General features: G+C 41.6%; 1 protein-coding gene across 5 annotated transcripts in view; it reads left to right on the forward strand.

The window, feature by feature from the left end:
- LOC149797944 (uncharacterized) overlaps positions 1 to 15,501 on the forward strand; it is a 127,813-nt gene that overhangs the window by 85,955 nt on the left and 26,357 nt on the right. For all 5 annotated transcript variants that reach the window (XM_089963005.1, XM_089963006.1, XM_089963007.1 and 2 more), the window contains one exon: positions 14,012 to 14,158. In XM_089963005.1, coding sequence (XP_089819131.1) covers positions 14,012 to 14,158 — 147 coding nt within the window. The remainder of the gene's footprint in view (positions 1 to 14,011; positions 14,159 to 15,501) is intronic.

Below are 15,501 nucleotides of genomic sequence, written 5' to 3' on the forward strand. Positions count from 1 at the left end.
CTAACATCTTCTTTTTTTGACGAATGGGAATTTTCTTTCGAACCATTTGGCGAAGAACGTGACGATGCTTGCTTAAGCATTGTTTCTGGTGTTTGGACAAAGGAATCGTGCCTTTCAAAACGTTCAAACAACATTCGTACACGGTATCGATGACCTCTTTGGAGGCCGTTTGAATGAGTTTTTTTCGTAGGGGTGGAGAAGCTTTGGACAGGACAGATAACAGATCCCCATGTTTGGCTAAACGTGGTGGCAGTCCTTTCCTTTTCTTTCCTTGGGGTTTTCTGGAGGGTGACATCTTTGAGTCTTTAGGAGCACCAAAAAACACTGATACCCTACTCGGTCACAGGCCTTTTTTATACTGGAACGCGTCGCCACTGATCGTCTTTACGGCGTATCAGTTTGAGGACAGGCATGACACGTCGTGCAGGGGTACGTAACGGACTAAATCGAGCCAGTTCTTGCTTGGACAAATCCAGTAAACTTTGTAACATGCCCGATCTTTCATGGACTTTGATTTGGGGAGAAGGTACTTTGTGAGCAGCAGCCACTGCCACTAAATTGGAGGGTCCTGCCACTGGGGAAGTTCTTTTGGGGGTCATCAACGGAGATGTTCTTGGTGTGATCAACGTCTCCAAGTACTCTTCAGTTCCTGGTGTCATCAACGGAGAAGTGGACAAACGTGAGGATGCCGGAGACGTAGTCACCACCGTGGCAGGTCGTGGTTTGCGAGTGTACGGTTGCGTCCTGGCCGAAGTGCCTCTCTTGCGACTAGTTTTCTTCTGTGGACTTTTCTTTTTCTTGGGGCTTCTTTTCTTTTTCCGGGGTGGTGTCTGGTAAGAGGAGGGTCCCGCCACTGAAGAAGTTCTTCTCTTTGGGGACTTGGTCTTTTTCTTTTTCTTCTTGGGGCTTCGTTGGACTTTTGTCTTGGGGATAACTTTGGGGGCATTAGGATCCCATCTTAAGAGTGAGCGAATGATGACCCCTCCTAGAGTACCGCTCCCTCCAGGTTTCAAAATGATTTGTTTTTTGGTTTGAGTGTCGATGCGGGGATCGGCCAGTTGGACCAAAGCGACTTTGTTTCGATCGAAAAAGCGTTTGGTTTGATGAGGAATCTGAATGATTCCTTGCAGTATTTGACGTGCCGTCACCGTGAACCATCGTAAGACTTCTTTGAGACTAGCTTCTAAGACACGAGCTCGTGTTTGTGGATTTTTTTCTCGACTGATGCCATACAAGGCACGAATCAATTTGACGGGAAGATGCGACTGAAGGGACGTCATGTTCACACTGTGTGTGAGACAGACGAAAAAGGGTCTGAGGTTTTTATAGATTTTTTATGGGGAGTGAAATGAAGTCAAGGACGGAGACGTGTACAGGACAGGCCCTCCGTCTTGGCACCAGTGGTGAAACAAGTGGGTACGAAATCGCAAATCCTCGGGGGTGGTAGGTTTCAAATCGACGAGTAAATAGGCGTGTGGCGTTTGAGTGGCATCGTCGTACGCCTGAGTCAGCCAAGGCGTTCCTAACTGTTTGGCTAAGACTTGCACTTGCGATTTATCTCGAGGGCTTTTAAACAAGACCACGTAATGTGCATTGAGACTGATGGTGCGATGGGCTTTACTTTGTTGAAACAAATTTTGGGTGATGTAAACGACACTGGCATTACGGTGATGCCCTTTGCGCGTGAACCACAATTTAATTTCTTCTTCGTCTTCTCCTAACATGTCGTCGAAAATGACCAAATGGGTTTGACGGGAGTCAGAGATGATGCCGTCGTCTTCTTTAGGAATGCCTTCCACAAACACGATGGAATCGCCTTGACTTTCTCGCAAGAGGTTGTACGCCGATTGCCACTCTTTGTAACACCACACGATCCGTTGAGGGGGCCGATCGATCAAATGATGTTTATGTTGACGAATTCGGTTTTGCCTGAACCGCTAGGTCCAGCAATGAGCATGTTAAAGGGATGGCGAAGATACAAAGCCTCCCAACTGGCACGATCTAAGTGTTCGTCGATGACTTTGACAGTAGAGGAAGAGGGAGCAGAGACAGCAGAGGTAGCCATGGTGTGAGAAATGTCACTTGTGACGCGAAAACAAACAAGACAAGAGTTTATATACTTTTTTCAGAACTCGTTTATTGAATGTTTCAAACATGAATACGAAAGACAAAAATACATAAAAGCCAAAGGCTTAAGTACAAGGATAAAAGGCACATGATAACTATGAACGTGGAATAAACACAAGTGTCTGTACAACATGTTTTGGGTAATGTTCTAACCAGTTCTATAGTAGGGGGTAAGGTCACACAAGTGTCCTCCCGAAAGGGTCTTTCAGGCCTGTCCACGACAGTCCTGTCCTGGGTGACGGGTTCTTCTGGCACCGTCACTAACACGGGTTGAAAAGTAACTTTTTTCCTTGAACAACTCTCGTGCATACTGGGCCACTTCTTGGGTCCAAGCCTCAAAACCCCATTCTTTCCAGGCACGGACATCTGTCCAATGGGGATGTAAGTCACAAGCTACACACACATCGTCATACACGTCTTGGGTAGCTAAAAGTTGACGAATCTTTTTTTCCTGTTGAGGTCGAGAAGTATCCAGATGAAAACGCAAGGCTTTGAGCAAAAGGAGTTTTTCGTGACCATTTAAGGCCATGGGGGTATGGTAAGTACTGATCGTAAAGAGTCCACAAAGAATCGGCTGGTAAACGAAATCCCAGAAAACAAGTCACTAAGACACACACCACTTGTCGTCCCAAATTGAACGGATACAGTTCTTGTAATAATCGATGGTAATGATCCACGGTTTGAATATGGTCATTGAGTTCCTTCCACGGAATCTGTTGAATGATATGTGACATAATCCGTGGCATGGCAACTTGATTTTATAGCGTCTTTGTTTCGGAAGCAATAAAGGTAATTTCTAACCAAACACGTTCGTTCTCCAGTAGGGAATTTAAATGTTTCATACTGTAACTGAAACGTCAGAGTTTGTCTAGATGTTTCGTCTTTTTCTAAGCAGATTCCATGTGACAAATGTTGGTAATCCTTTAACTCGTCTTCCTCAATACGTTGCAGTACGTGAATCTCGAAGTAACCAAAATTACGAACGTCTGGGCCATCATCATCATTCATACACTGAAAGTGTTCAACAAGGTCTGACCACTGAAAAAATTTCTGACGAATCAGTCCTCTTATACCATTCAGGTACCAGTGGTTAAAGATCTGGTGACGTAACGGATGCAATTGTTCTTTACGTTTCACTTGTATTTTGACCAGCTCTCGGTAAATCCTTAGGCAAGCCCAAAATGTTCTCTTGTAAAGTATCCATAAGTATATACACTGTTTTTGGAATCGTTGGGTGGTGGCCAATAGCCTCGTTTAACTTTGTGCCTAATGTAATATCCACTCATAATCAGTCTTCTTGTACTTTGGAACATAGCATAATTTAAAACCGGACGAATCACTTTGAGTTTGCGTTTCACTTGTATTTTGATCAGTTCTCGGTAAATGCGTTCTCTCAACTCCACAGGCAAAGCACGAATGTTCTCTAGCAAAGTATCCATGAATAGGTCATACTAAATCCTCTTTGGTCTGACACAAGAAATGTACTCTTTGCACAAACATGGTTTTACTTCAGTGTCGAATTTAAATCGTTGAGTCACTATCTACACATTACAATTCGTTCAGAAGTTTCCTCTTTCACTAAGTTGACATTGTGTTCAAGATGTTGGTAATTCGTTAACTCTTCCTCTGGAATTCGATGCAGTACGTTTAAAATGATGTAGGTAGAATCGTCCATACCAAACCAATCCTTTTTAAAACTAGAGGATCGTTGATCAATGTCTGTCCGATGGAACACTTTCAATTGAATCAATCCTTGTATAACCTTCAGGTACCAGTGGTTCAAACACCGGTGACGTAACGGATGCAATTGTTCTTTACGTTTCACTTGTATTTTAACCAGTTCTCGATAAATGCGTTCTCTCAACTCCACAGGCAAAGCACGAATGTTCTCTTGTAAAGTATCCATGAACAGATGATGGTAAGAAGTTACTTCAATGTCTCGGTCCCACTAAGGGTAAGTAATGACAATTCGGTGACCATCGAGCATGTTCTACGTAGGCCGAATCTTGCGGTTCCCAGTGGTGAAGTGACACACCGCAACTGAAGCACTTGACTTTATCTCCTTCGCCCAAGTAGAAAAATCCAGCTCTGGCTAATTCTTCGGGGGTCGGTCCTCCCAGATACTTAGGCCATTTTCCTTTGAACGATTGAAGACGATTTTCAAAGTCGCAGTATTCCGACAAACGCACAGGAAACGAATATTCGTTTTTCACAGGTTCGTTTCGATGAGGGTTGGGTGACAGGAACACGAGTTTGCTCAGGGCTGGATAACATCCGTAGGGGGGGGGGGGGTAGACGTGAAGGTGAACATTCCCCTTTAAAACGAAACCCAGTAAAATGTCCAAGAGGACGAGCGGCATCGCTTTCGCATCCCTCAGGTTTGACACGCACAGCATCACTTTCCATGATAGGGGTAGGGACACTAAAGTTTCCAATGATGCTTTACGGCATCGCTCAGGTCACAAGGTACAGCATCGTACCCATCGCAAGGCTCACAATCGCATTCCACTTCCGAAGCCTCACACTTGAATTGTGCCTTTCTAAACAACTTGTTCTGTGTTTCTCTGAAAGTATTCATCTTGTTCGTTCGGTCTTGGTAGTCACAATGAACTATCGATCTTGACCATAGCCCCCTTTTTATACTAGTCGCAATGCAGTCTCCAGCTTGTACATCTTTCCTTTTTTACGTTTTTTATGTCCTGTTCTGGAAGGTACCGTCTCTAAGGTACCGTCAACATTGTACCGTAGTGTGATGGGTGGAAAGGCCATAGAAAGGTAAGGGCAGTGCGGAGACCATTGAGTATGTTCCAGAATAGCTGAATCTTTATAGATACATAGATCCATTCGTAACTTCAGTCCGCAAGCGAAACACTGTACCTCGTATCCCAATCCTGACTCAGGTCCCAAGTAGACAAATCCTGTTCTAGCTAAAACATGCGAAGAAGGTAATCCTTCCCTATCCGTAGGCCATTTCTGAAACGTGTCCAATCGACAGGCACAATCACAATAGTCAGGTAAGAAGACTGGAAAATGGTAGGGTTTGAACTTGGAGTTCTCATCGGGTTTCTCACTCGATTCTTGCTGTGGCGAAGTCATCTTTCTGGTGGGTGGCTATCCTCTTACAACCAATGTTTTATACCAACGTGTCCATACGGTAAGGTGAAATGATTGGGAAGTCGAACTCGCTTCTGGTACACGATTTGATAAACTTTTTCCAAGGGTCGACTGACGATGTGGTGAGTGGGTAAACGTACAATCTTGTTCGGTTGGTAAGTGGTCACTTTAAAGTTTCCATCCTCTCCCGATTGCAAGGCTTCTTTCAATACCCCAAAGTTGACCACTCGACTGGTACGATAATTCAGAGTCAGTCCTTTCACTTTGCACGTCGTGTGCACTTCTCCTTGTTTGTCCCGGTATTCGTAGCCGTAATTTTTAGGACCGCCACTGACGAAACTTAGAATCTTGTCGTCGGGATGCTCATCTGTCCAGGCTCCTAAACGGTCTCCTAAACGGTCTCCTTCGATGTCAGGGTGATGTTGAATCGGGTGATGGATGTAAATGCAACTGTCCGTGTCAAAGTACAGGACGCGTTCTCCTAACAGTTCTAAAGCTTCGTACAATTTTAAGCGAGCATGGGCTGTCACGTAAGCCGCAATGATGACATTTCCAAAAGGATCGTCTTGTACAAAGTCCAGATCTTCTTCGTAATTGACCAAGATCAAATCCTCTCGAACGACGTCCACGTGTTTCATGTATTTGGTTTTGTCGTGAATCATCTGGAAGTAGCGGGAAGGCTCTGTCAAATATTCCGTCTTCGGTAAATACGGTCGTTGTGCCATTTTACCCCACAAGCAATTTAACATCACTTTGGCAAACGATCGCCTGCCTTCGTTTTTCTCGATGTGGTCTAAAGTGATGCCTTCTTGTTCGTAGTATTTCTCTTTGAATTGTATTTGGTCTTCGGGAGTGTGACACCAGGAAGGATAGCCGCTGGCTTCTTGCTTCAGTTTCAAAAAGGCATCCACGTAGTCAGCGAAAATGCCTTTCTGACTGGGATCACCCTTATGGTATTGTTGTGTCTTGGGAAAGTGACAAATTTCGTACACTTCTAACAGTTGGTATCCCATGTCCAGAGCTTTGAACAATTCTACGCTGACCCAGGTTCCCGTCAAGGCACGTTCTTCCTGGGTGTGATGACAAGGTTGGTCTTGGTTGCACGTTTCGGCACAAGTACGGCACAAGGGAAACATCAGTTTCCCTTGACAATGGTGAGGTAAGACGGGATGGTATAGGTTCGTGGGAGGCAAAACTTTACACTTGATCAAGCCTTCGTATTGTCGAATGTTTTTCAGGTCGATGTGTTCCGTCAGCAATTACGGGTGCCCTACAGGAAAGCGACAATATTTGCACACGTAGGGATACAGCGAACACACGTCCAAGTATTTGATTTCTTCTCCTTTCTCTTCGTCGGCTTGGTACAGCAAACAGGTGGCATTGGTCCTTCCTCCGTACAAACTATCCCTCGGGTTCAGCGGGTCCATGAACTGGTAACTTTCCACGAGGCGTTTAAACTCGGGATCGGTTTTCATACGGTGATCGTACTCGTATTCCCACATTTCCACCACTTGGTATCCTTGCTGTTCCAACTTTAAGCGTCGCTGACAAGTGTCCTGGTACAAGTCTTCCATGGTTCGTTGCAAAAACTGATTTTTAGTGCCACGGTCAGGGTAACAGACGGGACATCCGTGAAATAAGCAACCGTTAAACTCGTACACGATCTTGGGGTTTTCTAAGTCCCAGCCATCGACCGAATACGTTCCGATGGTCTTTTCACCCCCTCCGTTGCGGGCATGCTGAATCCACTTGTCTTCCTTGTCGTACAAGTAATGTAACCAACGTAGGGCTTTGACCGAGTATTGACGTTTGACATAGTGGGTCGTTTGAGGACTGATGACAGCCACGGTGTTTTCAGGCATGAATCGTTGTCGATACACTAAGGAACACGCTTTCTCAATGGTGCAAGCTTCTTTCAAAGGATCGACCCCTCCGTGTTCCATGAACAGTTCTCGAAATTTTCCACAGCAACGTCGTAAAATGTCCACGTCGGAACGACAATACTTTAACATTTCTTCCTGAAAGTCGAAGGGGTCCGAGGCGTGAGCCTGGTACCAAGCGTAGAAAGCTTCTCGTTGTTCGGTATGCATGTTGTCGGGGTCGTAATAGTGAGCCTCAGGTAAATGGGGTAGAACGGCGTGTTGATTGGCTTCCGTATTGAAAAAGTGCGGAAAGTACCCTTTAGCCATTTCTGTCATTCCAAACGTTTTACGCATTCGACTCAAAGGCATGGCCAAATAGCTCATCGAATCTTTAAACTGCACTTGTCCCACTTGCATGAAAATGATTTTGGCTCCGTTCAAAGTCACTTTAGCACGTTCGGTGCCTTGTTCCGTATAGTATCTGAGAAGAAACTGTCCATCGTATCCGGAGAAATTGTGAGCCATCACCGTGGCATGACGATGACAATCTCCGTAACGTTCGATGTCCTCTTGGCTCCACGTCTTGTCGATGGGGTCTAAGACCCATCGAGCGAAATCGGCTAGCGTGTTCGGTCCAAGAAAGATTTTTTCACGCCCTCCAGGAATCTTGCTGCAGTGAGGGCAATGACTGAAGATAGGTTCTTGAATGCACGCTCGATGAGCCACGCAGAAATTAGGAATGTGAATACCGGTCTCTTGCATGCATTCGAAATCAAAAAAGATGAAATTGCCTTTCTTCTTGTGACCGTCCTCTTTCTCTGGTGGGGGTTGGTATTTTTGCACGTAACATTGGTGTTCCAAGTCCACGATGTGGTGACAAATGTGACATTTTTTCTTTCCTGAACATACGTGTGCCTTGGTATTATTGGTACGTATGACTTGTTCACATGTAGGGCACAATCTCAGCACCTGACAAGCGCATTTCTGCTGTGAATATTGCGTTTTCAGATGTTGTTGGTAACAGGTAGGGCTGACAAACGTGCGCAGACAAGTTGAACAAGGCACTGGTTCTTCGCTCAGACAGGGTGAAGAGGCCAAACATCCTGAGCATTTCGATCCACAATGCTTGTGTTGCTCTCGATTATTATAACCATGGTCACATTTCTCACAGTAATAACCGTATCCCAGGAATCCGGTGATACTGGTAATGGTATCGAAATGGTCATCGTGATAATAAACATGAATGTATTTTCCGTCCTTAAAATCTTGCCCTCGAAACAACAGAGGCCCACGCATTTCCTGAGGGTGCACTTTCAAGGTGTATCGTGGAGCTAGGGCATCTTGCAATTTTTGCATTTCAGGAATGCCACAGGGTGTGTCTTTGGACAGGCCAGCTTGTTGCAACAGGAGTTCTGTTTCGTTTCATTGTTTGGCTCGGTCCGATTGTCGAATAGTTTTCCAGGCTCTTTTCCATTCTGCCGTGTCGTTCTTGTTGGCATAGGTTCGTCCCACCACGATGGCTCGGGCTAAGCACATCTGGTCTTGAGGGTTGTTAATTTGAACGAGACTCTTTTTGGTGCTGCGAAGGTCGTTCACCAATAACATCTTTTTGCATCCAGTCCCTTGAGGAGGAGAGACGTGGGTCATGTCCAGTGTGGCTTTACCATCGGTGATGTCAAACTGATCATTAGATTGTTGTACGTGTTGAATCTTGTCCATGACTTTGGAAGCGGTCAATTCTGCAGGGGTGCTAAACTCGATCCAAACAGGGGATTTCAAACCGTCGTGTTGTATGGAAAGTCTCAAGCGATCGTCTTCTTTGGGTTGACATTGTCGCTTGAGTGCAGTGAGCAAAGAGTCCCACACCCCAGTGATGAACACTTCTGCTTTCTCTAACGGCACTTCACCCTTGAAATCTTTAAACTTCACCGTGTATTTGTAAGCCGTGGTTCTAAATTTTCTAGAGGAGCGCTTTTCCGTCTCTCCAATGGAATAGGGTTGACTAAGGGTGGTGAACTTGGTTTAGAGATTTCAAATTCTGGTTCACTCATGTCCTCTTCAAAATCACTGGCATGAATTTGTGCCAAGATTTCAGCCCTGGTACGAGGCGATAGATCACGTTTCTGCCTCTTACTTTCTTCTTCTTTCTTCTCGAATGAATAGGATCGTTTCATCTTGAGTGAAAAACGTCAAATGACTCAAGTTCAAACACCATAGACTAATTTATAGTCATGGCAGACCAGCGTATATAAAAGGGTGTGTGTCTTGTCCTTTCACTATTCATTTCACTCTCAAGCCGAGCACAACGATGGAAGAGACTAACCAGATGGAACGTCAGAGCTTTGCGAGGGGTCATTAGAAAATTCTCTTCAGACCAGCCTACGGACTACTCTCCTTCCTTTAGAGATAAAAGTCAGGATACTTGCTATATCTGTCAGAAGAAAGGGCATTGGTCTTCAGAATGTCCAGACCGTCAAAAAAGAAAAAAAAACAAGGGATAAAAAAGACAAAAGTCAAGATACCTGTTATTATTGTCAAGAAAAAGGACATTGGTCTCCAGATTGCCCAAAAAAGAAACAAGAGGAGTCAGAAGAAAAGAGGAATTCTTCAGAAGAAGAGAGGGATTCTTCAGAGGAAGAAAGGGATTCTTCTGAGGAAGAAAGAAAACAGGTGAAGAAAAAGAAACAGGAGAAGAAAAGAAGAAGGGAAGAAAGCGAGGAGGAAGAAGAGGAAAAGAGTGTGACGGTGAAGAAATTAAAAAACGGAGAGACTAAACAAGGAGAAAAGAAGAAGTCAATGAACTTTATTAAAATGTGTTGTGGTGTGAATTGTGAATTGGATTGTAACAATGGAGAAAAGAATAAATTAATGATATAAGGTAAGTGTCTTTGAGTTATGATTTTATAAATAAGAAGCTACACTCACGCACTCATACAAAAAAGACACGTACTATAAGGGTAAAATGGGTGGGTTATTTTTTTTTTTTTTTTGAGTTATTGGCAAATTGAAATTGTATTTCTTTTCGAGAAATGTGGGTGGCCCTGAAAAGGGCCTTTTTCTTTATGGTGTAGGGGTGAGTTTAACCAATCAACTTTAACTGCCTTAAGCCTTTGCCACGACCAAGGCCTACTTCTGAACTGCGTAATGGTGATGATGATTGGGTTGAAATCACTAAGGGTGGTACGGTAGGCTTAGTCACAGGGTTGACGTGTTTAGCTCGGGAAGGTCGTATTCTCTTTGGTCGTGATAAAGAAGTCTGATACATTTGTTTCAGACTTCTTAACTCCGCTAAAATGTCCAACAGTACCGTGACCGTTTGATTTTCACCATCTTGTTTCTTTGCTGCTACTTCTTCTTGCTGTTGTTGCTGTTGTTTTTTTTTTTCTTACCTCTTCTTGCTGCTGTTGCTGTAGGAGAAAAGCTTGTTCCGCTTCCTTTTGCTGTTCTATAAATTTCTCCAATTCTTCTTTCTGTCTCTGTCTAAAATTCTCCACTTGCGGTAATGAAGAAGTAGGTAACGAAGGCTCCGGAACAAATTCTTGCGAGGAGAGAAAATCCACAAAATCCCAATTCACCTCTTCTGAAAGTAAGTCCGGGTTCCCTTGGGCAGTCTCCCCTGCTGGTGCACCCCAATGGATCGTTTTCTGAGTTTCCGTCATGTTGAATCACTGTCGCATAGATTGACTGTACACAAGCGCTAGCGAATCTATATAGACTACGTGACGTCACAGACTGCTCTCTTCGGATTGGATGCGAGCTGACTGAATTTTGTAACGCGTGTTCGGATTGGTGAATGAACTCAATCCGTTTCAATCCTTCCTCTGCCTATAAATAAGCGCAGTTCACTGCATTGATTCACCTGTTCTCGTCGCTTCAAGATGTGAACTACAGTTGAGTCATCCACCCTTGTGTCTTCCATGATGTTTCGGACGGACATACTCATGTATGTCCGATCCAAGTGGACCGTTGTCCACAGGACAAACACCGGCCTGTGGATACGTAGCATCTACGTTGAAAGACAAGGATGCCTGAAAAGAGTGCTGATTTACGGACCAACAGTGAGACGCAGCCTAAGGACAAGAAGAAGACCAATGCGGTGCCATTTATGTTAATGAATACATTAACATAAACCCAAAGGCCCCTTTCAGGGCCAGCCATATTTCTCGAAAAGAGATAGCCTTTCAATTGCCTACCCCTTTTTTTAAAAATTTTTTATTTTTTTAAAAAAAATCCCATGTTCAATTTCCCTTGACGCTATAAAGTCCCACCCTGTTTAAATTCCCTTGACGCTAATCTGTCCCACGATTTTTCTCCATGTTAAATTTCCATTGAGGCTAATCTGACCCACGATTTTTCTCCATGTTAAATTTCCATTGAGGCTAATCTGACCCAAGGGGGTCTGTAATGCTAATTCCCATTGAGGCTAATCTATCCCCCTTCACTACTGAGGACGTTCCTCACTAACAATATTGTCAGAGTCATCTAACTCGGACAATGACTTCTGCAATAATGATTTAAATTATTCATATTAATTTGGGGAGATAAGTTCCTCGTTACACTTAGAATGATGCACTTCCTGTTTCAAACTTTGTCAGAATCGTCGATGGTTCCTTCTCGTTTGGGCTAATGTTTTAATTTGTGACGCTCTTGTATACCTTTTATTGAGTGCAATGATTGGTTTAAACGCTGATGTATATTCTATTTAGAGTTTTAAGTCAGCTTCAATATGTTGCACTTAAAGATACATGTATTATTTCCTTGTATTATGTATGTGTACCTATACAGCATGTCTCAAAATATAGTGTCTGGTATACATTTAAATGGGGTAAGGTGAAATGTTTTCTAGTCCCGTTCTTGAATATAGGAAAGTCTATTATTTATGTTGAACAGCTACGTCTACCATATTTTCATACAGTTTTCTTTATAGTAGAAAATGTTTGCTTCCATTTTGCTTAACATCCTAGAAGTGAAGGTAGAATATGTGTGAATTTATGAGGTCTCGGCTGTCAGTATCAAATTTAAATTTTAAATCGTATCGTCTACATTTATAAATAACTTAAATAACTTTGTTTTCCTTTATTTATCCATTTTCGTACCATAAACGGGCAATATTATAAATAATATTGAGTTATGATATAAAGATTTCTAAATGAAAAATTATTTTCCATTTATTTCAAATAAGACCACGCTTCGAGTGTTTGTTTATAAAATAAGGATCCTTGAGGCATATTTCCTAACTAGTATAGGAACTGGTCAGTGTCACTTCTGCATATAACTAATAATGTTGGCTTTCCAAAACTCTATTCCTTTCCATTTTTAAAATCCGCTTTTTCCACCGAGTTTTCAAGAAATTTGCGAAACGCTTCAACAGGAATCATGTTTAACACTTCTGTAATGTTGCGAGATATGATACCATTTTTCCTTTCCGTACATTATTAAAAATAATGTATTTTATATGCATGAGGGTTTCGGTTTTATGACTAGGTGGGACAATTAATGGTAGTAAACTTTGAAACGCGAAACGTATATAAATTATCAATCCTCCAAAATAACGATAACTCCATTAACTTTCATATTTTGCATGCAAGATGAGAAGGAGAACTCTTTCAATTAGGACTAAATATGGTTTCTCCTGGTTGTACGTTAAAAGTGATCTCCAAAGTTTTAAGGTTTGCAGCGGTTTGAATATAATGTGCAATGACATATTTATGCTCATTATAGTGTTTTATCAATAGTCATATGATGCTGGTATACAGTAAATAAGTAGATTTTAAAATACATTGTTATGACGATAATTGATCATCAAACAAACTACTTAATACAAAACATGTTTTATATTATGAACTGTACAGACCCGATAAAACACCGAGTAAAATACGTACTATGCATGATCACGTACACGTTGAGACCTAAAGATGACATATCCATTTTTAAAATTGTTCTATGATTTTTGTGTTTAAATATTGATTTGAAATATGTATATCCCTCCAACGATTGATACAGAATTGCTAATTCACTACCGGTGAAATCAAAGACAGTTACAAACTAATATTCGCCTACAAAGAGCACGGTCAACATATGCCCGTGCACACTAATATTTTTTTGTGGTCCACATTACTTTATTGTGGTGCAGAAACTTTACGCACCGAATTCCAAACAACCATCTATCGTTGCTATTTTAGTTAACCGATTTACCTCCATCACCTTTTTTGGGATTATTCCGGTTAAGCAACGTCATATATCCTTATAGTTCCAGCTGTATTCAGATGAATTAGAGTATTTTCTTGCGCTGGTATTGTGTTAGAAATGTTATGGTTGTGTAACAAATAAATAGTCTGACCTCAAAATATAAATTCGCATGCTGTAGAAGATGACAAGTTTTTATATCAGATTTCTGTATGTGCTAGCCTCGGATCCCAAAGGGTCCTATGACTTTAACTTTAGTTGACCTTCAAAAGCTAGTTGTGTATCCTCAATTATAAGAAATAAAATGATGTTGGTATAAATTAGACATGCTTATATTCAAAGTTAGGAAGACAATTTGAAAAATTAAATTAAGCAGAAAGACATTTATATTTACTCTGCAAATTACAATTTAATTTACAATGATAGTTACGTTAGCAATTTAGTTATTGAATTATACTATAATACGTTCACTTACGAACCTCCTATATTCTAAACAGGGCCCCTTTTTTCCTCACAAGACTTAACTGTTGCAGTAACTTGCGGTCTAGATCAGCAATGACAAGGTATACAGAGCGCTGATCCTATGGATCATGTATACCCTCTCTTCATACATTAAAGCGTGGACAAATGAAACCGATATCAATGTTTTGTGCTTTCCTGTTCTAAGCTTTTGCTTTTTATGTTGTGGTTTAACATATACTCTTTTAAACAATTGAATATAGCCTGGAACGTATGCAGAATCAGGTGCAAACCTGTCAGGAAAGAGAGGCCCATTTCAAAGCAGCTTACGAGGGCGAAGTCTTGAAAACTGAGATTCAGAAGAAACAAATTTTCGACCTTCAAGTACAAAGAGACGACTCATTAAATAGGTGAATTATTGCTATATTGTTACGTCTGTTGATTAAACATCAACATTCTGTATTTGCGAAACATTTACATGCACCTAGGAAAGGGACATTAAGACAAAAGATGACAATATCTAAGCAGCAGGGAAGTCGTACAGACCAGGTGGCTCAGATAAATTTAACCCTCCTACCAAACATTTCTCCGTAGAAGCCTCAGAAAGCAGAAATAACGCCTCCTACGCAAATTAATCCGTAAAATTTCCCCCCAAATTGCATTTTCGGACATAAAAAAAATGGCAGCTTTTTTGGGGGGGGGTGTTGTAAAATTTATTTGTGATTGCAAGATTGGGTTGCGGATACTAATTTTATTTCACAATAAAACAATATAGTTGAAAATAAGATGAGTCGAAAAGTTAGCACAGTTGGAGAGCCTCAATCTGCTAGATTAGCGCGAGATCAATTAGCGGCATTAAAGAAGCTAATTCCGACAAAACGATTATTTAAGAGAAATGTTCGTGGTTACGAAGATATGCAGCATGGAATTTCAGAAACTTCGGCAAAATGGTTGAAGCCAGTGACCGGAACAATTGAACAGGTTGTATATGGCGACGAAAAAGATCCAGATGCTAGAAAAAGTGGAATTTTTCGCGCGTTGAGAAGTATTGAGGATCAATCACGAACATTACCAGAGCGATTAGCAATAGCAGCAGCAGCACAACAACTTGCAATTGCTGCTGGAGGAAAACCTGGAGATGGAAAACCTGTGGTAGGAAAACCTATGATGATAAAAGGAAAATATAATATTGATAATTTAAGAGAAAATTTCACCGATGAGGGATGGGATATAATATCACGGCCACTTTATGAAATGTATCCTAATATAGATCATTTTGCTCAACTTGTGGAAAATATGTTCGAGGATCGAAGGGAATTTTTGACTGAAATAGGAAAAAAAAGATATGGAACTCGTGAAGTTTGGTACGATTTATTATACAAAATTTACACAGAAACAACAACAATAAAAAAGATAGAAGATAGGCTTTACGTAAGATATGTAGCTGCAGCAAGAGCAACACAAAAGTATAATAAGGAGCAGAAGGAAGAAAGAAAACAACTGGAGAAAGAAAGAAAACAACAGGAGAAAGAAAGAAAACAACAGGAGAAGAAGGAAAAAACTAAAAAACGAGTGAGAAAAGAAACACCACAGGAAGATATTCAACCACAGGAATTAGGAGCTAGACCAAAGGAAGATATTCCACCTCAGAAAAAAGAAAGAAAATCGAAAAAGAAAAAAGATCAGAGTGATGAACCTCATAAAGATGATGATTCGCTTATAATTGATCCTAATTTATCTGCTAGAAATTATT

This window comes from Sinohyriopsis cumingii, chromosome 6 (genome assembly GCF_028554795.1).
Source record: "Sinohyriopsis cumingii isolate HCF-2022 chromosome 6, ASM2855479v2, whole genome shotgun sequence".
Lineage (NCBI taxonomy): Eukaryota > Metazoa > Mollusca > Bivalvia > Unionida > Unionidae > Sinohyriopsis > Sinohyriopsis cumingii.